At 37.2% G+C, this 26,388-nt stretch overlaps 1 protein-coding gene across 2 annotated transcripts in view; it reads right to left on the bottom strand.

Annotated features, from left to right (window-relative positions):
- Positions 1–350: 350 nt before the first annotated feature.
- The window catches only part of itfg2 (integrin alpha FG-GAP repeat containing 2), a 67,496-nt gene continuing 41,458 nt past the window's right edge, over positions 351–26,388 (bottom strand). For both annotated transcript variants that reach the window (XM_015353118.2, XM_015353119.2), the window contains 2 exons: positions 18,956–19,129; positions 351–491 (listed from right to left, as the gene is read on the bottom strand). In XM_015353118.2, the coding sequence (XP_015208604.2) occupies positions 415–491; positions 18,956–19,129 (251 nt within the window). In that variant the 3' untranslated portion in view covers positions 351–414. The remainder of the gene's footprint in view (positions 492–18,955; positions 19,130–26,388) is intronic.

Genomic DNA, 26,388 nt, shown 5'->3' with positions numbered 1-26,388 from the left:
ATGGCGTCCTGGCCAAATTTCCCATTGGCCTTTACCAATCATGGCCTCCTAATAATCTGAAACTATGAATTGGCTCCTTCATTCTGTTCTCCCCACTGATAGCTGATGTGTGGTGAGTTTACATCATCCAGGTGGGATGCTGCACATCAGGGGAGCATAATTAATATTATTATTGAACCCATAAATACTGTCTTTTCCAGAAACTCTTAAATAAAGCTGCTCAGGTCTAATAAGCCACTCGACAAGAATCAATTTAAGGCCTTCCAGTGTCCTAGGATAGAGCCATATTTGTGACAAACACATGAGTCAAGCCTTCAATGGCAGACACGAAAAAAAAGCAGCAAAAGCAAGACATTTCACACCAGGCTTTATTAATAGAAATATATTTAGAAAGAAAGACACGAGTTACTGATTTCAAGGTTGTCTGAGTTTGTTTTCCTTGTAGAGTACATTGTGGATCAAGTCTCTGACGGCATTGGTATCATCAGGCTCTGTTAAGACAAAGAAAGAGAAACACAGTTAGGCTCTTGAACCATCTTCAGTTGTCCATAGGGTAATGTACTGTAGGCTTTTGTTTACATACCTCTACCATGTTCCATTAAATATGTTTAAGGTGAATTTGCAGCACAGACTTGTAGATGTACTGTGAAGTGAATTTGCCATTTTTCTGACTAGTACATAACCAGCACAGCCAGTTTTTTTCCCAGATGACATAAGGAAGCATGTCACTGTAGTTGAAGTAGAACTCTTCCTCTCCTTCTTCCCTTACCAGTTTATTCTCCTACAACATGCAGTTCATGGAAAATTAAATAGGATGTTTCAGAACAGAATTAGAAGTAATTATCTCAAATTGAAATTTTAATCACCTACATTTTGGAAATAGAGCTTAATGTTAAAAAGCTTAACGTAAATGATATGCTGGATCCAGAACCACAGATGCAGATTTCTCCTTGTCTGGTCCTGCCTCTATGCCTGCCAGAAAATGATTGTAGAAGCCACAGTCTGCACCCAGGGTCCTACAATGCATTTGTGCCAGACAACCTGAAACCTAGACGCCCTCTCAAGTGCAGAATTACAGACACTCAGTCTATAAGAAGAACTAGTATTGCATTATTCATGAATAATGTTTGCGTCATTTGACAGATAATTCGGCTGCAAACAATAATGATACCACAGTATATGTAACATGTTATATCATTTCAGAAATGTTTTCATAATGCATAATACATTTAAGTCATCTTATACATTTGATAACTTTTAAAGGCAAAATTAAGACAATGGGCAGAACCTTTATGAACATTTGTCAGTTCCAACTGCAACTTATGCATGTACAGTACAAAATCCTCAGAATGTCAGTAAACTTTATTAACACAGAGAATACCTTAAGCATTGCAAAAAATACAAATGTTTCAGTGATTTGTCTTGAAGAAAGACAACAATATTTTTATATTTATATATTCTCCTTTAAGCAATGGTTTAGTGTTTGTTATTATTGATGTTATTTTCAATGGGCTGTCTTTTGTTCCTCTTACTGTACATTTTCTATACTCACGATTGTAGAAGCAAACACACAAATAGACATCTAATTAAATTTGCTGATGACACAGCCCTGGTCAGGCTATTAACCTCCTGTAATTAATGGTCAGGCTATAGAAATTGACAATGACTACAAGTACTTGGGACTGGTCATAGGTAAAAACCTTAGCTGGGTTAAATGCTGCAACATAATTTATAAAAAAGGACAACAGAGACTCTTTAAGCTATTACAAGATACATAGAACCATCCTAACACTTTTCTACAACTCTTTTATTGAAAGCGCCTTAACATACTGTCTCACTTGCTGGTTTGGTAACGTCACTACAATTGATTGTAATAGGCTTGAACATTAAGTAGCAAATTAACTGGGGCAAATCAAATCACCTTAAATATCCTCTACAAACAGAGGGTGGCAATGAAAGTAATGTGTCTCAAATCATGAGTTTCACTAACAGTGCTGAACCTGAACCTTCAGACCTGTTGCATCCTGTGGCTACGCAGTTTTGCTGATAGGAGAGAATAAAGTAATTTCAGAACAGCATAAGCTTTTAAGTCCTTCACACATAAAGTAAAGGCACTAGAGAAAGTACAGTACAAATGTGCCAAAATTACTTAATAATTTAAACAAGTCAAGACTATACAGGGGAAAATAATATTTTAAAAAAGCACTGCACATTGGGAAAGAGAACACAAATCCATTAACCATGTTTACATTAACAAATGATGTTAAATGGACTGAGAATGCTTCCCAGGCATAAATATGAATAGATATTTTTAAACATTTTTCTGCCCAGCAGCAGATGTACAACCACGGAGAATCATGCACACTAGCAGAAGCATTATGAGAACAGGATATGGTGCATGGCGTGTTACTGATAAATGTATACTATTCAAGTAATGCCCTTTGATTGGCTAAAAATGATAGTTTAGTATGGATACCTGCCAACCTTCCATGGATGCTATCTGTGCTGTAAGGCACTATTGAAGTAGAAGTATTGTTGCATGTTTACCTGTGAGACACCAGTGGTCCTCGCTATCATATCAAATCTGATCTAAGCCTCAACCAGGGAAAATCAACTAAGAATAAAATGGATTCTGCCTGCTCCCGTGTCAGTGGCTCTGATACAGTTGTCGACTAGGCAGGAGAGATCAAACACAGAGAATCACTTAAATGTGACAGCGGTTGAGTGAAGTCCATCTGGGGCCGAAAAAGTGGCGGAAAGTGCTGCTTCAAGGTAGGCTCACAGCTAACAGCCCTGAAATGATCAGCAGGTTGAGAGAAAACAATCGAGAACATATGGGAAGAAAACTCCAAGAGGAGAGGCAACAGTTGGGTGAGAATGCCTCTGTAAGAGATACTGATCCTGCAGTAGGAGCAGGACAGAGAGACAAGTGAGGATAGACCATGATGCCACCACAGACAGAAGATGGCAGCTGAAGGATGTCAATGTCTTGATGAACAAGCAGATGGGTTTCTTCCTTATGACAGAAGGACGTGTGAAGGGGTAGGTAGCAGCAGGAGAGGGAGAGAAGAGAAAAACATTTGCTTAGAGATTGAAGGACTAAGTTACAGAAGCAGACACAGAGGGCAATCACCCAAAAGAGTTTGCAGTGGAAAAGACTACAGAAAAAGTTTGAAAAGCTGATTGTTTTCCCTTTTCCTGAAAGCCCCGATAGATCCAGGAAAAGAGATGGAACAGAGAATGAGGGGGCCGTTGGGGATCTGATGTATCAAAAGAGGGAGTTGACTAAGACAAGAAAAGATTCCACCTGTCAAGTCTAAATGAAGTGGGCAGCAAAGAAGCCTGGACAAACCAGAGTAAATCCCAGTCTCATTTTATACACTCTGTAAGGATATAAGAATTTGATCTACAACCCCAGATAGGGTAACTGACAAAGCAGGTCAAAGAGAAACCAGTAAAAGAATCGTCTATATGCTCAGGAAAGCTCCCTTCAAAAGATGACACATTATTGCAGAGTCTTCAGCTTCATTGATTCTACTGTAATCCCAGGTCACTCAAAACTTCACAGAAATGGGGTATTGGTGGGGTATTGTATGTCACAGGCCCACATATTAAATCTCTGGCTAGCACCCCCCACAAATATTTGAATTACATGTCAATGCCCATGACAGAGGAGATCTGGCATGATGCTCACTCTCCTTATGCGGGTGTAAGTGGAGATTCAGGTGCATTTTTAATTCCAAATTATAAGGTTTCAAAAAGAATAAACAGTTCGTTATTCAAAATGTAAAGGAGAATGCAGCTTAAAATTTATAATTGGCAAATTATATTTTTAACTGTCTGCCAGAGGCAGGAATATTCCCTCCCTGCTGCCTAAACGTAATTTGGATTTTCTTTAAAATTTAATTAATGCAAACTATCATCTCCAGTAAAATACTACATTAAACTTATGCTTCCTGCTTTCAACAATACTTTAAACTGAACTTCAAAGGTACAAGGCATTTCAATAAAATCTGTAATTATTAACAACCAAGCAATGGATAATTTTGATTGGATTAAAGACAATACCAGGTAATTTTATAGTGAAGTAATTCTCAATTCAAGGAAATGGAGTGACTGTGACAGATAATGGCATAGAAAATAATCAATATAAATTCATTTCTTTGGGTTGTCTCACTCAAGCATGTCACCTAATAAAATCAGTTTTTTTTTTTTAATCGGTGCTGAAATAAAAGCACAAAACAAGACTGTCTTGCTCAAAAGGAGTGGGAAAATGGCTAAATAAATAAAACACACCCATAACAGAAAAGGCTCATTATTTGCTTTCAATACTCTCCAACACAAAATGGTTCACCAGCTGGTTTCCCTTGACAGCTGTAATAGGGTCATTAATTCAGGTCCTGTCACTCCTGGGCAGATTCACCATCTGTCATGCACTGAGCAGGCAAGAAACAATGAATCCAGCATCTTTGCCCAGTTAACACCCACTGTGTGTGACCAGGGCACACACACCAATTTCCAACGGCCATGATGCCTTGTTCTAAAGGTGTTTTCATGTCTGCTGTTAATTTCAGTACTCAGATTACAGTTCTATACACATCTGTTAACTGAATGTTAATCAAGGCCGAGGGGTAATGTCATTCCTGTTAGAAAGTTAATTTTGACTTTATGCGATCTCTTCCATAAAAAAAATATTTTCAGACTTAAAATTATATTATATTATAATTATATTATAAAAATCAGCAGCATGCAGCACTGGGACCCTGGGTTCAATTCTGAACCTGAGGCGCTCTCTGGTGATGTTTGTATATTCTCCCCATATTCATGTGGGTTTCCTCAAGATGCTCCAGTTACCTCCCACAATCCAAAGACATACTGGTAGGTTATTTGGCTTTTGGAAACACTGGCCCTGGTGTGAGTGTGTGTGTGTTTGTGTCTGGCTGTGCCCCACCTTGCACCCATTGTCATTAACAGTCAAATACTTTTAAAATACTAACAAGGAAAACCTTTCCACAAACTTGATGTTGTTTGGTGTTTGACATATTCATTGGGACTGAGAACCGACAGGCACATCCTGATTTGCATTGATCCTCTGTTTCCAAACAAAGAATAAAGCAAGTTATCACACATGGATTATTAAAATCTTTTGCAAATGAGATAAAGATCAAGGACCCTGATTCCAAAAGCATTATTTCCCTTGAGCTGAGGTAGCTAAACACTGCCCAAAGAGCAAGACTGTCTCCTGGTAAAGGCAGATGAAGACCCAAATGATGTTGTCCATATTGGGACAAATGACACTGGCATAAACAACACTCTAAGAAAAAGAAAAATACCATAGAAAAAAACATGAAAGAGAAGGACATAATCAGTAGTTTCTTAGGAATCCTGCCTGCACCATGCCAAGATCATGAAGAACTGTAGTTTTGTTTTTAATCTTTAAACATAACATGTCTGGGTGCTGAAGAAACCTTTCTACGGCAAAGACTAATTCAAGAGACAAAGTGGATTACACCTCAATGAGATGGGTAAATCTCAGAATTATGGAAGAGAGTTACAGGTACTAGAAGCACTAAAGACAAACCTTCAGGGTCTTGTGGTACTCAACCAATCGTGCATTAGGTTAATCTATTAACAAAACAGCAACAGTCACTCATGGCAGGCTAATACTGACTGAAAAAAACAGTAAATAGTAAAAAATACAGACAAAACAGAACCCAGTATTTATAGACAGGTAAGCTATGCTATTTAACTTTGGTTCCTCATAAGAAATAGGGAATATTTTTGTGACTTTGAGCAATAAACTCAGCACTCTAGTAACAATTTTGTGCATGTTAGGTAATCAAACTCATATCAGACACAGGCTTTTACTAAAAGAGCTACAGTACAGTACTTAGGAGCCTCCTTTAGAAGCCAGCTTTGATTCCCAATGAAATCATACTGTTATACAAGTTATTGGTATAGCAGTTTAATAAGAAAATCTGTTTGATGTTCTACAAATAGGACGTATCATTATAACTTAACACAAAAGGTAAGGCAAGGGAATTAATGATCATAGTCTTTCAACATCAACAATGGCTGGCTCTTCTACCATCCATTAATAGCCCTTCATATTCATTGTTACATGTACATAATTACATGAAATCCCTCTCAAAATGCTTATTAAAACTTTATTTGAGGAACATCACCTTTTGTTCAGTGACTTGTCTAAGAGATCATCAAGAAAAATCAAACTCTGTGTGCACGCACTGTCATTCTCCCTCGGATGGAAACAAAGAATCACATTCTAATTTTGTTTTTGTCAAAATCAGATGCAATTATTCAGCCTCAGAGTACGGATCCTTTTCTAAGAGCTTGTGTTTCATGTGAGACAAAAGCAATACATTAAACACAGTGTTCCTAAAGACTCATGCATGCTAGTTTCTTTTTCTCATCCTCCAACTAGGTCACTCAGTGCTCTAGTCCCCTAAACAGCCTGCAGGAGAAGCAGCGAGTAACGCAAAGCACATCTGACATGACCTTTCATGTAAAGAGCTATCAGCATGCCGCTTCAGTTCAGCTCCAGATTTCCTAGTAAACACGGCTGCAGTGAACGGGGTCAGGATTTACATCATGGGCTATGTGCACTGCTAGGCTCTTCACTCACACAAAGCTGGATGTTCACTAAACAAGGAAACCAAGCAAACAAATTCTAATTGTCATTACTGTATATTCCTTATAATAAATGAATATGGCTCTTTTTAACCAGTCATGGCTGGAACTAGCCTGTATTCAGAGCTAAGAACACTGTTTCCGTAAGACTGAGGAGACAAAATTCTTGGTAGAGTAAGAAGTACTTCTTCCCTTCCAAAAAAAAGCTTCATTAAAATTCTAAAATTATGTTTTTGTCAGTCATGTTTCTGTATTTTACACATGCACAATTTCTTTCACTGTTACTATATGAGTTTTTCTACTGTAGAAAATGCAGTTACTCTTTCATAATAGAACTGCAGGTTCCTACCACCTTGTTGTTGAAGCCAGAATAAAACTGAGGAATAAATCACTTTCCATCCAATTATATTTTTCCAGATGTATATAACAGTACTAATATGGACCAGAGTGCATACTAGATCACTTTATTTTTTTTAAATGGAAGTGATTTTCTCCTCAGTACAAGCCCCTGAAAAATATAATAGACAAAGCAAAAAATATTTACAGAACAGCATTTAATTAATTACATTTAATCTAAAATGAAACACTCTTCTTCTAAACAAAATTATGCAACTAATTCTGGAAACAGAACTAGACATTTTACCCACAACTGTACCAACAATTATAAATAACTGGTCCACTTAGAGGCATGGGACTGGGTAGGCAGAAATATTCTTCCCACACTTGGAGACATTCCTCAGGTTCTCCAGAGCCACCTGTGACACCTCCAGATCAGTCTAAACATGCAGACAAGAACAGATGGAATTTGTTCTGTCTGTCACTCTTCACTAAAGCACTGCTGGGTCATGTCAGCCTAGCCTGCTATCCTCTCCTTCAGACATCAGGGTATTTTAACTGCCTGCTCCCACATGTCCCCATTGTGAATGAATGATTGTTAATGAGAAAAAGATACAAAAAACAAAAAGATATATCCATATTATATTAAACGTATCTTTTTAGTCACAACCTAAATGCTTAAACTGAAGACTTCTAGGGGTAAGATATGTAACATTAAACAAAAGTTAAGTGAACAAAAACTAAACAAATAAGTTGACTGTTAACCTTCTGAGACCTCCACAATTTGGTCGAACACCTGACTTCCTAATTAATTAATCAGCTGATGTTTTTACACTGTTTGCTGTTTTCAGTTTATAAATTATTGAGTCATATGTTTGCTATACTGTGCTATGATCATGAAGGAATGAGAAAACTTTTTTTCTCTCAGTCATATTGACCTTCATTATCTAATACTTTACAGTTAACATGATAATGACATTTTCCCTTTTGTAATTATTTTTGGATATTACTGAGGTTATTACCTCTGACTGACTGCAGCATATGCCTCCACCTGTTTGACTTGTAATTCTGCTTTATGTTTGTTTGCCCTTGTTGGCCATGTAAACTTGTTTAAATTGTAAAAAGTTTAAACTGAGCAATTTAATTTTTAAGCTTTATTAGTTACCAATAAAGCTCCCAGCAAATGACCATTTATTTGTTTTAAAAATAATTGAAAATATCTTTTTATCTCAGGTCTTCTATTTAAGCCTTTCACTTTATCTTTACTCTTCAAAAATAAAATTCCTGTGTAGTAAAGGGAGAACGAGGATGTGAGTAGACTCCCCACACAGGCTTTTTCCAGATTTATGTGTTCTTCTAGAGCCATATACAGTATTCTATTCTATTTCTTCCTTCTATTTCCATTAATGGCAAAGGGAACTTTTGTGAAATAACTTCACCATGACATTTTTTCCGCTTTGAGAAGAGTCCTAATAATAAAACCAAACAAATGCAGCCAACTCCTGTAAAAAAAGGCAGCAGTAAAAATCACTTGGTTTACCAAGTCAATGCGTAAACTGAATTATGTTTTGTTTTGTATATCTTCAGTAAAAGCAACTAACAGAATCAGATTCCCTTGGCTGTGCCTCTGAACTGCCAATCTACTGAATGCCTGCCATGGTCCCACGTTATTGCACCCCCACAAAAGAACAGATGTCATTTTTAGCGCACTTTATTTATATCCATGTCACTTTCAGAAGGTATCACCCTTCCCACACTATTTTCTCAAACAAGTGTGAGACAATTCACCGGCTTAATTCAACAGTCATCAATGATCAGGGAGAGAGTTGTTCACACTACACAGATTGTTGCACATCACAGGGCTCAAACCTTATTGCTGCTGCCCACACTGTTAACATGGAGTAAACAGTGATCTGACTCTTGTACACCACACAGGTATCAGTAACACAGGCATCAGCTACATCACATACAGATACTGTAGGTTCTGCACAGCATAAGGGTCAAGGTTGTTGTATTGTGTTATATTATCATATCACAAATGCCTTGGGGGAAAGCTGGTCAAAGAAGCCTTTACAGGCCCCTTTCAAAAATATTATTTTTAAAAAGTGAAAAAAAGCATTTACCAATGAACACGAATAGAGTTTATTTTTGCAACGGTATTAATAAAAAAATCAAAGCGTTTTAATTTTTTTTAAAGAAAATTAGTAGCACATCAAGACAAGACAAAGACTTGACAGGGAAATATTATATCATACATTCGCTGACAGCACCAGAGTGACTCACCAATGCCCACTACACCTGATGACGGCACATCAAACCACCAGCCATGACTACATTACTAAAAAGTTGCTGCACAAGATTACAATGCTCTCTGGGATCCTGGAAACCTGACAGGAACAACATGTATAGAAACTGCATCAAACTTAGCTGAAAGTAACTGCTAGGCAGAGAGACCTTACATATGTAAACCAAAATTCTGCCCAAGACTTCCTCTGCAATAAGATACATTTTATGACAAACTCCCAATTATATTTTTACCTGATCACTAAAATAATACAGTTGGACGTTTGTCAACAGCATGAACAGCAATGTATTCTCAGCGTAGCAGCTCCAAAACACAGGTGAAGAGACTTTGTAAGTTTGTGCCCATATAAGTCTCAATTTAGATAGTTTTCCAAGTCCTGAGACTATATTCCTGTAGAAGTGAACTTCAGTAAAATGCTAAGCAGAAGTCACTTCTCTCTTCCTGTGCCAACAAGACATCTTTTGGAACAGAGCCAGTGGATGATGACTAGACAAGCCAAGATACATATCAAGTGTTCTCAGTTTCAATATTTTAATAATCATACATTCAATGATCACATTCTTACACTTGAGAAGTAAGTTATTATTCCAAACATGTTTTAGAAAGATTAATTCCGGAAAGTAACTGAACATTTCATAATTGGATATTTATTTACTTTTAAGAGTTTATGAATGCTGATGTTTGATATGGGCCTGATTATTCCAAGGTTACACTAAACCAAGTCTTATAATCAATGGATTTTAACCCTATATTATTACTAGTACCGCATCTCCAGCAATCCTAAGAGATTCATCCGTCATTTGAGTGTCACAGATCAATCACAGCAGACTGATTCGTATATACACTTGTACTGGCATATTTTATGATTGTATTTAACAAAATTAAATATTGTATTTTTGGAAGCCATATGTGTATATCACTGTGTATCATGATCGATTTCTCAGTACTTACAGGTATTGCTTGTCCTGTCCCAATTTCAAATTATTTAAATTCAAACCAATACATCATTGGATTTTACCACTTTTTCTGTTAATATTTGTCATCAGGGAGGTAACACAAGCCTCAATGGGATCCCCCCCCCCCCTTTGAATCACTGTACGTCATTCTTTATATCACCTCAGAAGTGAGAAACATGAGCTGACCGACAGAAACCTCCTTGATCATGCAAACCACTAACTCCAGTGGTTACATACAGAAGCACTTGAAGAAGGCCTAGGCTGAAAATGCTTCCAGCCTATGGGTTCAGTCCAGGCAGTTTCAATATGGGGACTTAATAAGTGCAAAGTGTCTGCCCCATGGCAGGGACCCTGTGAGGTAATTAAACAAACAGGACCAGGAAAATATCAAATTTACCAACCATATCAGAGGAAGACAGAACAAATCTACCACTGAAACCTATTAAAGACCTGGAAAGGTACTGATCAGTGAGAATAGCCAGACCCTGCTTATGGAAGTGAACATGCTTCACTTTATGCACACTCTGTAGTTTTGACTGACTTATCAGAGGAACAGAGAGTCTACTTACAATTTCCTACAACAAAATTCTACTGTGTTTTTTTCAACTTGCTTTTTAAAATATTGGGAGGATTCAGGGAATTACAAAATTACATTGATAACACCACCTCTCACTTAGTGCTGTTGTTCGTGAACCACTACAATGAGGCTACTAGGCCTGAAATGCGGCAGGAAGTTGAAAAGATGTCAGAGTTCGACGTCACTGAAGAATGTTTTGACCTGCGGTTCAGCATCATTGTTCTCATCTCCAGACCTGAAGAAATCTGACATTTTTGTAATGACCTACAGAAGCTTAATAGGGTCTCTACAGTACATTTCATGCTTGTCCCATTAACACAATGGATTTGAGAGTCTGGGAAAGCCAACTATCTCAACACTACTGATCTCATAAAGGGGCATAATCAAATTCCACTATTACGAGACTAAGCCCAGGACTGCTTAACACCAATAGGGCTAAACCAGTGTAAACACCTGCCTTTTGCCTTACATGGACCCACAGTTAGCTTTTAGCAGGTGATGGACAGACTTTTACAACCCATGTGGCATATACTTCAGCCAGTGTTGAAGATGTGATATTTTTCACTGAAGAATGGCATACACATCACACCTCATCAGCACCGTTAAAAGGTTTATGACAGCCTGAAAATACTAGGTTAGCTGTATACTCACAAAAAAGTAGGATGAGGTCTGCCCATACCCAATATTCAGTCACATCTAACCACACATTGAGAAGGTTCAGGTCATTCAGGTTTGGTTAATCTCCAAACTCTCTCCATTGAGCACTGATATCCTGAGAGGGATAGCATGCTAACAGACCCTTACAGGTAAGATAATGACACCTAACACCATTCATTGGATCACTGAGGTAGAAGCCACATTAGCCAAGTACTGAGTTGAGAAATGGACTAGTGGTGCCTACTTTTTAATAAGCACTTCTTGCAAATCAATGCTTCACAGAAAAGGTTAGGAGCATCCTTATCACAGGTGAGAGAAGGGGGAGACCATCCTGTTTTCTACTTCAGAAGGAAAGTGTTACCCAAAATTAAATATTGTATTTTTGGTATTATTGTATTGTAGTTTTTTGGAAATAAAACACATCCTGGTCACTGACCATGCTCCTGTGCATGAAGTTAAATAAGAAGAACACTTTGGTTACAAGAAGGCTTCTCAGAACATTACAGGCTTACCGGTTCACTGCTGAGTATTTTTCAGGAATCCCTTATGGTAATGCCAAAACTCTTTCTATGGTCCACTGCCTCAACCTGGTAGTTGGGGGTAATTGGGGGGAGAGGACTTGTGACAGCAAAACAAATGTTCCAAAAAGGCCTCCAAACCCTCTTCATCATTACCAAGAAAATTGTTCTCCAGAATTCTTCACTGAAGGAATTAGGAAATAATTTTTCACACTGGAATTACAACAACACATACTGTAGGTTCTCTGCATTAAGGTAGGAAAATATTAAGGTGTAGTTTTGAGAAATGAGAGTTAATCTGTGGGGATTTTTGTCCTATATGAATGGAGTCTTGTAACATAGTGCTGTGGAATATAATTATTATTTACAGAACTGTTAAATTGTAATGGCAAACTTCTCACAAATATTTATCTGAGTAATAATGTGAGAGACCATGTTGATGCTACCACTAATATTTAAACACTGCATAATATATAGCAGAGCTACATTGAAGCCATGCATCTCTCATTATACTGCTCTCATATACTGCCTCCTAACATAGAGCTAAGCTGTTACAGTGCTTTCTTCTACTATCCAGAATGTACACAATTTAAACATATCAAATTCCAATTGACTGTCATCTTCATGTACTATGACATAGTAATGCAGAAATATGCATCATATTATGTATTATGTCAAGCATGTCAACATCATTCCATAATCCCTAGAATATGATGGGGTTTTACATTTTAATTTAAATGCAGAGAAATAAACATGTAAATTATTACATATTTCCCAAGATGAAAAGTGTAATAAAAATGTGATGTTTTCCAGAGACTGATCAGACTGAGTAAACAGCTAATTAGTGTTTCTGATGTGATGTGAAAACAGATTGCAAATTTGCAAGTTTTATTCACTACCAGATGAAAAACGTGTAGTTAACATATTTGTGAGTGGAAAAAATGTTTTCAGTTATGAATTAAGACAATGGTTTTGCTTTTATGTGTTTTAGTGTTTTAAATGTATCTTCTCATCCTGTTCAAAATCACAGACAGCAAAGTCTGTGACATGTTAGCAGATAATGATTATGGAGATCTCCAGAACAGACATTACTATTGATATTTATGTATCTGCAAGTACTATGGTAACTAATACTTTAGTGACTGCAATACAACAATTATTAACTACGGAAACTGGCTAACAAGAATGCAAACAATGTTGCAGTAAACACTATAAATATTGCTGCAATGTATTAATTTAAATCACATATGTAATGCTAGTAATAATGTAATTGGTAAATTATTAAATGGTAGATGGGCTAACGTTCAGGTGATTATATTAAATTTATCTCATTAGTTAGATTATCCTACATTATACCTTTGATGATATTAACTGAACAGTTACATACTCTACAGAAAATGTATTTACATGTTAATTAAATGTATTTGATTTATATATGGAAGGTCTAGGCATATTCTTCACCAGATATATCCCTACAAACAAAGGCTGCAAAGCAAGGCATCTTGATCAAAATTGTTAATTGTAAATCAGTGAAAACCAAGATACAAACCCAAGATACAAGATAAAAGGGTGTGTCCTTTGTCTGACTATTTACTTACTTATAGTCTCACAGGGTGAATATTATTCAATTATTGTATTATTTAATAAGAAGTTAGAGTGCATTTTCTCCCATGGGGTTAATTTCTGGTATGTTTGTGTATCAAAGATGCTTGCAGTGACAGTGGTGGTTAGGGGTGGCTAGGTATTATTTAGGATTAGTGATCCTGGAATCAAGAGACTTAAACTGTAATATTGCAATTGGTAAAATAAAGCAAGCAAAGTTTGTGGCCAACGCCACAGCTTGTTCAGACTGTAGGAGTTCAGCAACTGCAGTGCAGACTGAATAGAAATGGATACAAAGTTGAGAGAAATTGTTCAGAGCAAAATAAGTAGAAGCAATAATAATTATATAATATTTATAACTAATATCGGTAGTAATGATAGAATATGTATATTAGAAAGTTATTGCTAAAAAGACATACTATTAATTCACTTTTTGAGCTGTCAAGAAGTAAAAAATGGTAATAATACAAGTAAATCTTAATCTACATCACTTATCTTTGATGTGGTGGAATACAATTTCCACTATGTCAAACAAAAAACCAAAATAATGAAGAACTGTGCATTTCATTATTGTGACTTACTGCCTTGCTCTGCAATGTGTTGCTGTTGTGGATGATAATACAGTAATAAGATGAAGCCAAACTGGATTTTAGCTTTGCAGTGTTATACAAAATGGAGTAACTAAGGGTGTACATTGAATTTTCTTCAAAGAGCTCTTATTACAGCACAGACATGTGCTGACCCAACAAATACAGTAAGTATTGTAACCATTATAATTTGTTCAGTTTTAATGCCTCAAAGTATACCATACAGTATATAAAGTAGAAAAAATAAAGTATTATACAATGTTTAAAGTTTACTGAGCATCTAAAACACTTACTCTATGCATGTACTGTATGCTTTTATAAAAATAAAGTACACAGATCTTGGATACTGAATAAATGTTTTTGGTGTGATTTTGATTAATGGATCACTTATCACAGAGTATAATGCACTCAAGTGGCTTTGGCTGTTGCATAAGCAATAAATCACCTCATTAGTGAGAAAGTTAATTGGACACAGGTCATGAGACGAATCATCTAGTTAAATGTCAAGCATGTTGAAAATGTTGGAAAAAAGCACAGAAAGGAATATGGTCTGATTATTAAGGTATCCATATATTTGTGCCATTCGGTGGACTACACTACACTACAGCCCATAATTTTTAACCTGGCAAGACATTACAGCTGGAGACAGTTCATCAATGACAGGCCACGATCAGGGAGAAAACGAGGCATGGCACCTTGTCAAGATCAATAGGGAGGTCTATGTGTGATGGTCTGGCCAGGAGTGTCTAGTCACTATATACTGTAACACCATTTATAGTGATTGATAGGGGTTTGATTGCATTGTATTACACTGATCAAATCCTGGGACCACACTTGCTGCAATTCCTACGGGCTCATCCTAACATTACCACATCTCACAAGGGCATGTTCTCAAGCTGCTTGTATAACAGTGGCTTTCTTTTGAGAACAGAATGTGATACTTTGCACCATGAAGGCCTTACTTTACTTGAGCCTGACTGATCCTGTCTGGGATGAAGAGTGATGCTGTGTGGCATCATTTAAACTTTTTAAAAAAATCTCCCTTGAAATTATACTGATCAGCAGCTACAGAACACAGCTCTCAAGACCAAAACTTACGCCATAGTTTAAAATCCACACATGACACTGCAGGGGGTAAGGTGCTGTAGCAGATATTTTAATAGGTAGGACTTCGAACCAAAGGTGCCTCCACCACATCTTGACTCAGGGGATTGAATAATGCAATCAACATATGAAGTTTTTTTTTACTTTTCTTTGCAGGTTTTGCTAACATTTACCTTCTTTCACTCATTAAACTATTAACTTTGAGAGTTCACGTTTTTAATGTAAAATATTTACATACACGATATACAAATATACAAATACACTAATTGTATTTTTAAAAAATGGGCCATTATGTACTATGTACCACATTATGTGGCACAATTGTCAGCATTGCTGTCACACAGCACTTGGGCCATGTGCTCAATTCTGGACTTGGGGTGCTATCTGCATGAAGTTTGTACAGTATGTTCTCCATGTGTTCACTTGGGTTTCAACTGGGTGCTCTGGTTTCCTCTCACCGTCCAACAACATACTGGTAGCTTAAATGGCTTCTGATAAAATTGGCCCTTGTGTGAGTGTTTGCATTGTTGTGTCTGTGTGCCCCGCGATGGACTGGCATCCTGGCTGGTGTGTATACTGTCTTGCGCCTACTGCTTACTGGGATAGACTCCAGCTTCCTGAATTGGACGAAGTGATTAGAAAATGGACAGATTGGACATTATTTGAAGGTACATCAAAACAGGAAAAGCTGGTTCTTTAAAGCAGAGCTTCACAATCTGAGGTGAAAGATGAAGTACTGTATACTTAATTTTGTTCTGCACATTATTAAATGATAGGGATTAAAATATTATGTAATTGTAATAATTAAGTGTGCTGATTTTAGTGAAACAGACAATGTATTGTAATTATAAAAATTTGTAGAAGAAAATAAGAGAATAAAGCTCGGCGTTAAGCAGCAAACGACAAGTAGAAGTTAATTCCACATGGAAAAGGAAGGTGTTGTGTGTTTATAACTTAAAAATGAGTACTTTGTTCCAGTGTGGTGCAAGTCATAATGGAAAGCAAAGTAAAATGACATGATCAGTATCTATGTAAATCTATCAATTTTTAAAAGACAACATCTTATTTTTAGAGTATTTAATTTCCAGCTAATATTACTGGCCTGGGATGTACAATGACATTGAGAAATGGCAAGTATATTTTCTAGTAATATATTAATAAAAGTGTAATCTTAAGCAGATGTTTCTATGTTCATAATAATTCATAATTATTATAATTATAATAATTATTATACATTTATAAATATTACAAATTAATAATTGTGATAAATTAATAATTATTATGCATAATAATTATTCATAGTTTTCAATGTTGTGGATTCTCTGCAAAAATCCTATAAACTCATGGGCTGGCAAAGCCTGTAACAGTTTCAGCATTATTCTATTCATTTAATTGATGTCATCCAAAGCAATTTACAGAATTTTTCAAAATGTATTTCACAAAGTCCCATTTACAAAACAATTTCACTTAGCAGAGCTCAGTGAGTTTGTAAGTGTCATCACAGGCGCAACACTGTCTCAATACAACAAAGACTGGTGCAATTTCCATGCATGTGTTTTTCAGAAGGTATAAAACGTTACCGGTTCCTTTGCAGCCTAAGCATCCTGATGCAGCTCCCTACTCAAACTTCTTAGTATCCTTATATTTTTTAGCATTGTTGAGAACATTGTTTTGGGCAAAGAATGAAGAATGAGGTGGAGTTATCAGTTCCAAAGATTGGCTCTGTGTAGAACCCATAAAAAGCAGCTTAACAGGTAGCAAAATGCAGATGAGGAATCCACAGATTGGAAACCATTTCACCAGGGTATCAGGTCAGGTGAGCTGGGGCAGTGGATGGAGAAGATTGGGCAGGGATAGAGGGAAGAGATTGGAGTTAGGGCTGATGCAGCACCACCTTGGTCACCAGCAGGGAAAGCAGGAAAGGGAGATGTCAACAGATGTTGTCAAACTTTGACAACCTTTGTCATATAGGACATTTATGAGTTTACTGTTTTGCATTTACCAACACTTTTCAAACCAAGTAATCTCTCCAACGTCTGTATCTTGAAGTAAGGAAAATAAATGTATTTATTTAAAACAATATATTTTTGCTAGATTGCTAACAATATCAGGTCAGTTTGGTATACACACCTATCCCTAAGAAACTCTATCAACAACATAAACTAACAAAAACTGCCATCCGGACAAGATGGCAAGCTTGTTTGCACACTTCATGTTCTTCATTGTCTAACAGAGTAAGATATTTCGTATGAGAAGTACCGCAGAACTTGCTGACCACTGCATACAGATAGGGGAAAGCAGGTGAAAGACCTTTAGATTATAGTCTAAACCCCTTAAGATTATATTCTTCTTAAATTGTTTGAACCTATAAACCTATTACTTGTTCCAATGAAGAATGTATGCAATACTGTGTAGCCACTATTTACAAGTGAAATTCAGAAAAAAATAATCTATGCCTTCAGTGAAAGTGACAGCTGAAAGAAACTGTGACATAGATTAAAAGGTTTAAGCCGAAATGAAGCACTGCAGGTAAAACTAGGCTTCCAGCATTAACCTGCTGTCAGTGATTAACCTAAAATAAGTGAGGTGGAAGTTGTAAAAATGTTTCTGCTTATTTTTTTTATAACCAAAGTAGTAGTTACTATGAAATGCTGTCTACTGAAAGTGAGAGAGTAACACTAAGGAAAATGGAAACTAATGCTGAATTACATTAAACTGTACCTAAATTGTAAAGGATTATGTTATGACAGGGACCTGCACTAAAGGATTACAAGTCTGAAAGTAGAGATGCAAATAAAAAAAAGTGCTAAAACACGTCAACAAAGCAACAAAAAGGGGAAATACAATGACTTCCAAAACACAATCCAGATTTTTAGGTTTTGCTTGACATGTAGAATACTTACTGAATCAATTAATGTCACACAGGGGTCTTACAATACTATATTGTTACTAAACATACTACAGTATTTTAAACAGGGCTAGAAATTCTGAATATTATACTTCCTATAGGTGGTGCCATCCAGAATGTGTGTCAAAATGTCCATCTGCAATACGATAACTGTCGTATACTGCTGTGTGTTTCGGCATGCTGAATGTAGTGTTCACTACCTTAAAAAGATGGATAGATGGCATTTGTGGTGCGTTAGATGCTAGTGAAACAGTAGCATTATTTAATATGTTTTAATACTTCTTTAAATCCACGTAATATTGGAATAATATGTGGAATATTAATGTGGACTAAGGTCACTAAATGGAAATTATGGTTTAAAAAAATAAAGATAACCAAGGTACAATAATGTTTTCAAACATTATTAATGATAACATGTTAACATAATGTTTATACAGTACGCTGTAGCTGGTAGTGGTAGCTGAAAATAATGAGTTCTTGCTTTGGTCAGTTTTGATGACCAAAGTATTCTATAAGGAAGTGCCCACCTCTATTAGATTTCAATCTTGGGATTCTGGTGGCTTTTTCATCCAGTTTATTTCCTCTGCTTTAATACTAGACATTCCTGCTGTGTGTTTTGGATCACTGTCCTAAACGACATAATGCTCCCTGTTTTTTTTACGTACAGGGTACAGAAAAGCAGAACAGAAATGTATAAAAACAGTCCAGTTTAAGAATCAGTTTAAAAAAGCCTCTGCAAATGAACTGTGCAACTCACCCACACCAAGCTTCTCCAAGATGTCCCTGAACTCTGGCCTCTCCTCCAGCACCTTGAGCAGGTTGGTGGACTCCATTCTCTCCAGCTCCACCCTCCAGTAGATGTAGATCTTGTGGTTGAAGCTCACATAGACCAGGCAGGGGCTGTTCCTTCCATCTTTACAGGTGTACTGACCTGCAGCAAGAAGGGCGATGCACGAAGATTTATTTTTCTTTATGCACTTTAAAAGAAATTGCTGGCTTAGACCCATTCCACAGAAAAAGGAGATGGCACTAGTTTTCAACACGCTAGTGAACACACTTTTCACACAGTTTAAGACTTAATTTTAAAAGGAAAACCAAGAAAAGGGAAGCTTTAGTGTTATATCATGTCTAATATCTTAAATGCACAAGATGAAGCGGCTTTTGAATTTTTGTTTAGTGCTGTTGAAAGCTCAAAAGAAAATAATGTGCCCCATAAGATGTTATTATTGCATCCCTGCTTAAATCCATTACTGTCGTACTCACCCATCCCCCCCACTGAACCAATTTTCTCCAAAGCTTGCTGATTCAACACTATCTAACCTAGACGCTTGCACTAATTAGGACAAACATTTACATTTATTTACTCTGTTCCTCTTTTTTTATGTTGTGTATATTTTATTGCATGCAGTAGGTCCGCTAAGAGGATTAACCTGATGGTTTTTCTGAGGCAGTAAGAATTCAATTTCTGCTTTTCTCATCTAATAAAATAATAAATGAAAACAATCACTCCACTGCTCTGCACACAAAAAGCTAGAGCTTTGAAATTCCTATCTCCTGTCTACCAGAATTACATCCCCTGACATGGCATTAAGAAATGGAAAGGAGTGCTGTGGGGGAGGAGGGAGAGACAGCGCCAACACAGAAGGGCAAGTTAGCAGGAAGCTTTAGAGTGTGACAGACCTTTGGCACATCATGACATTTTCTGTTTCTTCAGCTGAACTAGCCTCAGAAAACAAATCTATAAATCTCTATTAATCACTAAACAGATAATCTGTTGTGGTTATTTGCAGACTTACAGATTCTCTGGATCTGATCTGCTTCTAAAAGCCAGTCACCAACAGTATCACAACATCGCCACCTACTGACGACACTTCCTATCCAATGCTCCACCAAGAAACTACAGAACCAGCACCTGCCTTATCTAATAGGTAACAGGAATACAATAAAGCTATCCTTCTCATCTGTTATTTGCTTTCCTCTTGCACTCTCTGTAATTTTTCTTCTACAATAGGTGACATTACCTACTCAGTGATGTTCAACTGTCCACCTTTCTTTCCACACTGCGGTTCAAGAACTGAGATGTCGCCATGTGAAAAGATGTGACCCCTGACATTCTCAATAGAAGTATATAAACAAGAATTACATTTGAATCAAATTCCAAACAAAAACATCCAGACAAAATAAACCAATTGAGGATGAAACAGAGTAGGACACAGAGAAGGCTTTAACTACTTGCAAAACAATAACTGTTCTAACAAACCAAACCTCTACAGACAGCCAACAAAATAATTTGTCACATAGATCTCTTCAATTGCTTAACCAACATTTCCTTAAACAGCTCCTTAAAACCCATTTTTATCTCTGAAATCAATTTTAAGATGTCCAGTCTCAGTACGTAATACAGCAATCACAATGAATGGACAGCCCCACAAGGTGAAGAGCACTTATTTAACTTAATGGGAAACCAAACTAATTCGATGAGCCTAAGAAAAGGCTGAATGAGACCATCAGATCAATTAGCAACTAAAAGCCAAATGACCTAGGTCTCCTCCTATTTGTAGTCTCTTGTTCTTCTGAAACCTTATTAAACATAAAAATACTGTCTTGATGTCTTGACAAACTAAGATGGGCACAGAAAAACATTTTACTCTTCACTGAAGCTTGATATACTACTTGTAAGTCCAGACAGCAATGTTTTGGAAACCGAGCAAGAAAAACTATGGCATATTATTTTAAACACACAGTGCCTAGGAAAGGTATTCTGACCTTTGCACAGCTTTTATTCACATTTTGTTGCTCTAAAGCCATGACACTTTGAAGTGGCAATTAATACTATGTTTTTTTTACTGTAGACAACCTACTTCACGCATTCAATCCAAAGAACTAACAGATAATTAATATGAAAGAAAAACCGAGAAGACATAACATACAGCATGAAAAAAAGATCTGCAAATGAGCCATTCAACAGTGGAGCCATTCAACCTGTTTTGCTCATTGGGTAGTTTAGCATCTAAGTAAACCTAAAATTTCATGTACTGTAGGTGCCAAGAGTTTAGCCCTCAACAAACTGTCTATGAAGCCTGTTCTAGATATCACAGCTCTACATGCAAAGACATGTTACTTTTTCTCTGTTCTAAATACTTATTTTGCTTCCAATTGTTACCACGTGTTCTTGTTTTACTACTGAGAGTGAAAAGGTCCCCCTGGGTTGAACCCATCAAATACCCCTTAGGATTTTGTATACTTACATCAAATCTGCTCTCAATTTCCTCAGTTCTAGACTGAAGAGATTTAGCCTAACACTAGGTTGCTCTAGATAAAGTCATATTACTGTATATAGAGCTTAAGCATAACTTTCCTAAATTTAAATTCCACACTTCTGCTATATACCAAAGTATTATGAGTGTTTTTTTATTACTTACCTACACTGAATAAAGAGGATATAGAAGTGTCTAAATAAACCCCAGATCATTTTGTAATGCTTAGTAGCAGTGGGGTTTTCTGGGTGCCCAGAATGTTAGGCCTCTGAAACACCTGGTTTGTAAATACTGTACATACAGTAACTTGTGTGTTGTATGTGTTGTTGTGTGTAGTGTAGTTGGTGTCTTGTGTCACTGTAAGAAATGCCTGCTTAACCATATGTACAGTATCTGAATTATTACTACTCTCAACAAAGCTGTGCCAGAGAACAAATTTACGTGCCTCTAATTATACCATTCACTTGGGTGTATTGCTAGAAAATACTTGCAAATTGGGGGTTATGAATAATGATTTCACTTATTGACAAAGCCACTAGGTCAAATCCTGACTTTCACCATTTTCACAAAACCCCATCATAACAATATGATGTTAAGTTGCCAGGGATCCAGAGAATCTTGCAAAATGCAACTGTACTGTCATGGAAGGTGCCTGATTGTGACATCATCACCTGTAGTGGAGTGGGTATGTTCTAGGTGTCATATTCCTTATTGCTGGTTCACTCTATAGCCTTGTACGTGGTTTTATGACAGGTGAACTCCACCTGGGGCCAGATGTGCCCCCCTCTTGGAACTGCAACGATCCATCCATCCATCTTCAGTCCGCTTTTCCTGGTGAGGTTCGCGGTTGCAGCAAGCCGAGTAGATCAGCCCAGACTTCCCTGTCCCCAGCAACAGATTCCAGCTCCTCCTGGGGGATCCCTAGGTGCTCCCAAGCCAGCCAATATAATCCCTCCAGCGTGTCCTGGGTCTGCCACGGGGTCTCCGCCCTGTGGGACGTGCCCGGAACAGCTCCAGTTGAAGCCGCCCAAACCGCCTCAACTGGCTCCTCTTGATCTGGAGGAGCAGTGGTTCTACTCTGAGGCTCTCCCGGATTGCCAAACTCCTCACCGTCACGGAGAGTCAGCCCAGCGGCCCTGCGGAGAAACCGCATTTCTGCCACTTGTATCCGTGATCTTGTTCTTTCGGTCATTACCCACAGTTCGTGATCATACAGTAGGTGAGGACAGGGACGCAGATCAACCGGTAAACTGAGAGCTTTGTCTTCAAACTCAGCTCCCGCTTCACCATCAAAAAAAGAAAAGCAGCTGATGCTGCCCCGATCTCAAGCTCCCCTCTTCCATCACTCGTGAACAAGATCCCGAGATACCTAAACCCCTCCACTCAGGGCAGCTGTTCCCCTCTCACCTGGAAAGAGCAATCCACTCTTTTCCGGGAGAGAACAATGACCTGAGTCTTGGAGTTGCTGATTCTCATCCCAGCCACTTCACACTCGGCAGCGAATCGCTCAAGTGCACACCAAAGGTCACAGTCAGATGATTCCAAAAGGACAATATCATCTGCAAATAGCTGAGATGCCACCTTTATTCCCCCCAACCGGACACCCTCACATCCTCGGCTGCGCCTTGATATCCTGTCCATGAACACCACAAACAAGAGTGGTGACCAGATGCAGCACTGACGGAGTCGACACCCACAGTGAACTAATTCAACTTAATGCCACCTAAGGTGTCAAAATGGGCCCAGTTTATGGTGGCCTGGGATGTCATTGGAAAGCCAGGACATCTTATAAGAGTCCAGGAATACTTATAAGAGTCCAACCTCATTCCTAAAAACATTCCTAAAAAAGTGAGTCAAAGGAAGGCAGCAGAAAGATTACTATTACAATGTTCCAAAAAATATTCTGAGCATAGGCATAGCCTTGCTACCACAACGGCCAAAGGAAAGGTTCACTGATCTTCAAAGTAAAGAGCAGCACTTTTTTCCCACCCCTCCGTTGACACTTTGAGAAGTTATTGATTTGACTTATCCAGGGCAAAAAGAAATGATTCAGGTTTATTTCTTGGGCGTGCATGTGTGGAATATTCAGTTACACGTGGCAAAAAACGAAAAAAACAAGGCACTAATAGTTAATGACAGGTGATATGAGCTGGTTTGAATAAAGGAAAGTACTCTGCAACACTAGCTTAGTGTTAGACCATGGTTATGTACCAAGTAAACAAGAAAGCTTTCACTGCAATGATTCCTAGATATTTTAGAAATTGCTTATTTCTTTTGTTTTGTTTCATTTTTTTCCTTCAAAGCAAACCTTGGGGTTGCAATGTAATTGAATCACTTTGAGGGTTTTCTTCAAAGTCTGCTGTTTCTTGACAAAAGGTTTAAGAACAAAAAATAAGAAAGAAGCAAATCATCTTCCAAGCTGAATGGAGATTGAGCCAAATGTGCACTAGCAGATATTGAGAATGATTCTCAATGGACAGCTTTCCCTCAAATTTAAACTGAGAAATTGACTCTTTATGACAGGCTGAGCCAGACAAGGCAAAAAGCAGTGGAGTATGTAACATAAACAGTAAGCTTATCTTAAGTGACACAGGAGCCTATATTATCAGAACATTCTGAATTACTGTTGAAAGGTGCTTTGCTCTCTTTCCTGGCTAGATTAATTTTGCCACAATATTCGGGCAAACACAAACTTCCTAAACACATTTTTAAGGCTAAGTTGGAGTAAATGACATGGAAATGTACCAATAGGAGTAACCCAGAAAAAAAGTAGAGCTACACTTTCCCAGTGGGCTTCAGAGCATTGCGAAACTACCTCTTAACAGCCACAGAGGAACTATGTTGAAATCTATCTTGCTGTTTATACTATTATATGTTCATTAACTGTATGCTAAGTGTGCATTTCAAATCATTCTCATCTATATTAAGCCGATGTGCCAAATACATATTACAACCTCTTCAACCTTCAGATTTGCTTTCTGATCTAATGATGTAAAATTAATGAGGATACTTGCCCAGTTGGGAGTCAGATGTGTACAAACTATAAAATCCTTGAGGACCACACAACACAGTTTGCCAATGCTGTGTTAGCTGCTGCATGTAAAAAAAAATAATTTAATTTTCAAAAACAGATTTTAAACTATCCAATGGGAAAAGTAATTATGCCCATTACAGTAAGATTACTCCACAACATCCCTAAATTGTTAGGCAGGGATTTCGTGCATTTATTGAAATATTTAGAGAATGTTGTGAAATTCCTTGCTTCATATTCTGATTGTAAACATATATACTTATAAGAAGTGAATTGCTGATATTATTAAACATTTATTAAATTAATGTTGATTTCTGATCTATGCAGGACAAATAGTTTGACCCTATCAACAGGGTGCAGCTGTCAGTATGTCCCATGTAAAAGAAAATAATAAAAGAAATTGGAGTCTAGTTATGGCAAACACATGCACCCAGTACTTGAGCAGTATACAGGTACATACTATACAGACTTTTCTTTCAAATTATCCTTTCATCCATTTTCTAACCACTTAATCCAATACAGAAATGCAGGGAAGCCAGAGCCTATCCCAGCAAACAATGGCCGCAAAGCAGGACACATCCTGGACAGGGCATCAGTCCATTGAAAGGCACATGCAGACACAATCACACACACACTCACGGCAGATACATTTTCAGAAACAAATTAGTCTGCCAATATAACTTTGGACTGTGGGGGAAAACCAGAGTATCTGGTGGAAACCCACACAAACATCAGAAAGCAGGTCTGGAACAGGGTACCTCATCTCTTCTTTCCTTAAGTAAACTTTTGTAGTCTGACCTTGGAGATTTATCTTAAGATTTTAGTACTCACAGCACTACTGCCTCTTCGATGCCAATACTACTCAATACAGACCTTTGCCATTCCTTAGTGTTTAGTAATGTTGGTTTATTGCTTGACACCTGAATTAGGTAGTTTTATGATTTGGCTGTGATTTGGTCTCTACATGTATGGTTTCAAAATATACTTCAAAGCCATGCCACGTTATGATCATTGTGAACTAACAGTTTTATCACCTCAATTTTCCTTAAACTTGATGTCCGAACTCTGTGTCCTGACTGGAGTTTTACAAGATGATGATTTTTGCAAATGCAATGTCTTCAAACATTTAATTAAACCTGAATGTATGTAAAATAAAGTGAATTTATGTAGTGTATAAGAAAAGCAAATTACAAAAACTGTAACTGTAGGTTATTTTAATATTTTTGCATCTCTTCATTGGACTGGCATTACCCCACCACTTACACCACCATTTGCATTTGTAATGATTTCCTTTTTGACTATGAACAGCTGTGTGGTCTCATAAGCCCCGTTCTTGAACCCAAGGTTCTAAAGAAAACATACAGCTGACAGCCTGTTAAATCTATTTTAAATGTTTCCAGCAAAATAACATAAAAATGCTATTACATTGTTTTTGTAATATATTGATAAATATTCAAAACATTGAAACTCCAACTGAGAAATATTGAGCTTGTAGCCTATAAACAGCTAAAACTTCAAAAACTGCTTTTGCAAACAAAACACATTCATCAGTTACCATCTTTATTCTACAAAATAGAACAATACACACTCCAGAGACACACTCCAGTCAACTTGCACAAATTGTTAATAAATTTCATTTTGGGAATGACTTTATACATCAATAGTTCCTTCTGTGCCATTGTATTAAAGCACCAGGTGTATATCTGTTTAGTAAAGTAAAACTTTATCTTTAATATATATTTATTGTTGTCAATTGCTTTCACTTAATTTTATTTACAAACGTTGATGGTGTGAAATGTATCACTTTTTTATTTTTATTTTGAATTACATACAATGCTACACTAATAGATTTTTGGGAATATAGCTGAACAACTGCATGTTTCAATAACCACACCCGTGGTA

The sequence above is a fragment of the Lepisosteus oculatus genome, chromosome 7 (assembly GCF_040954835.1).
Source record: "Lepisosteus oculatus isolate fLepOcu1 chromosome 7, fLepOcu1.hap2, whole genome shotgun sequence".
Taxonomy (NCBI): domain Eukaryota; kingdom Metazoa; phylum Chordata; class Actinopteri; order Semionotiformes; family Lepisosteidae; genus Lepisosteus; species Lepisosteus oculatus.
This window is presented reverse-complemented; position numbering and strand designations above follow the sequence as displayed.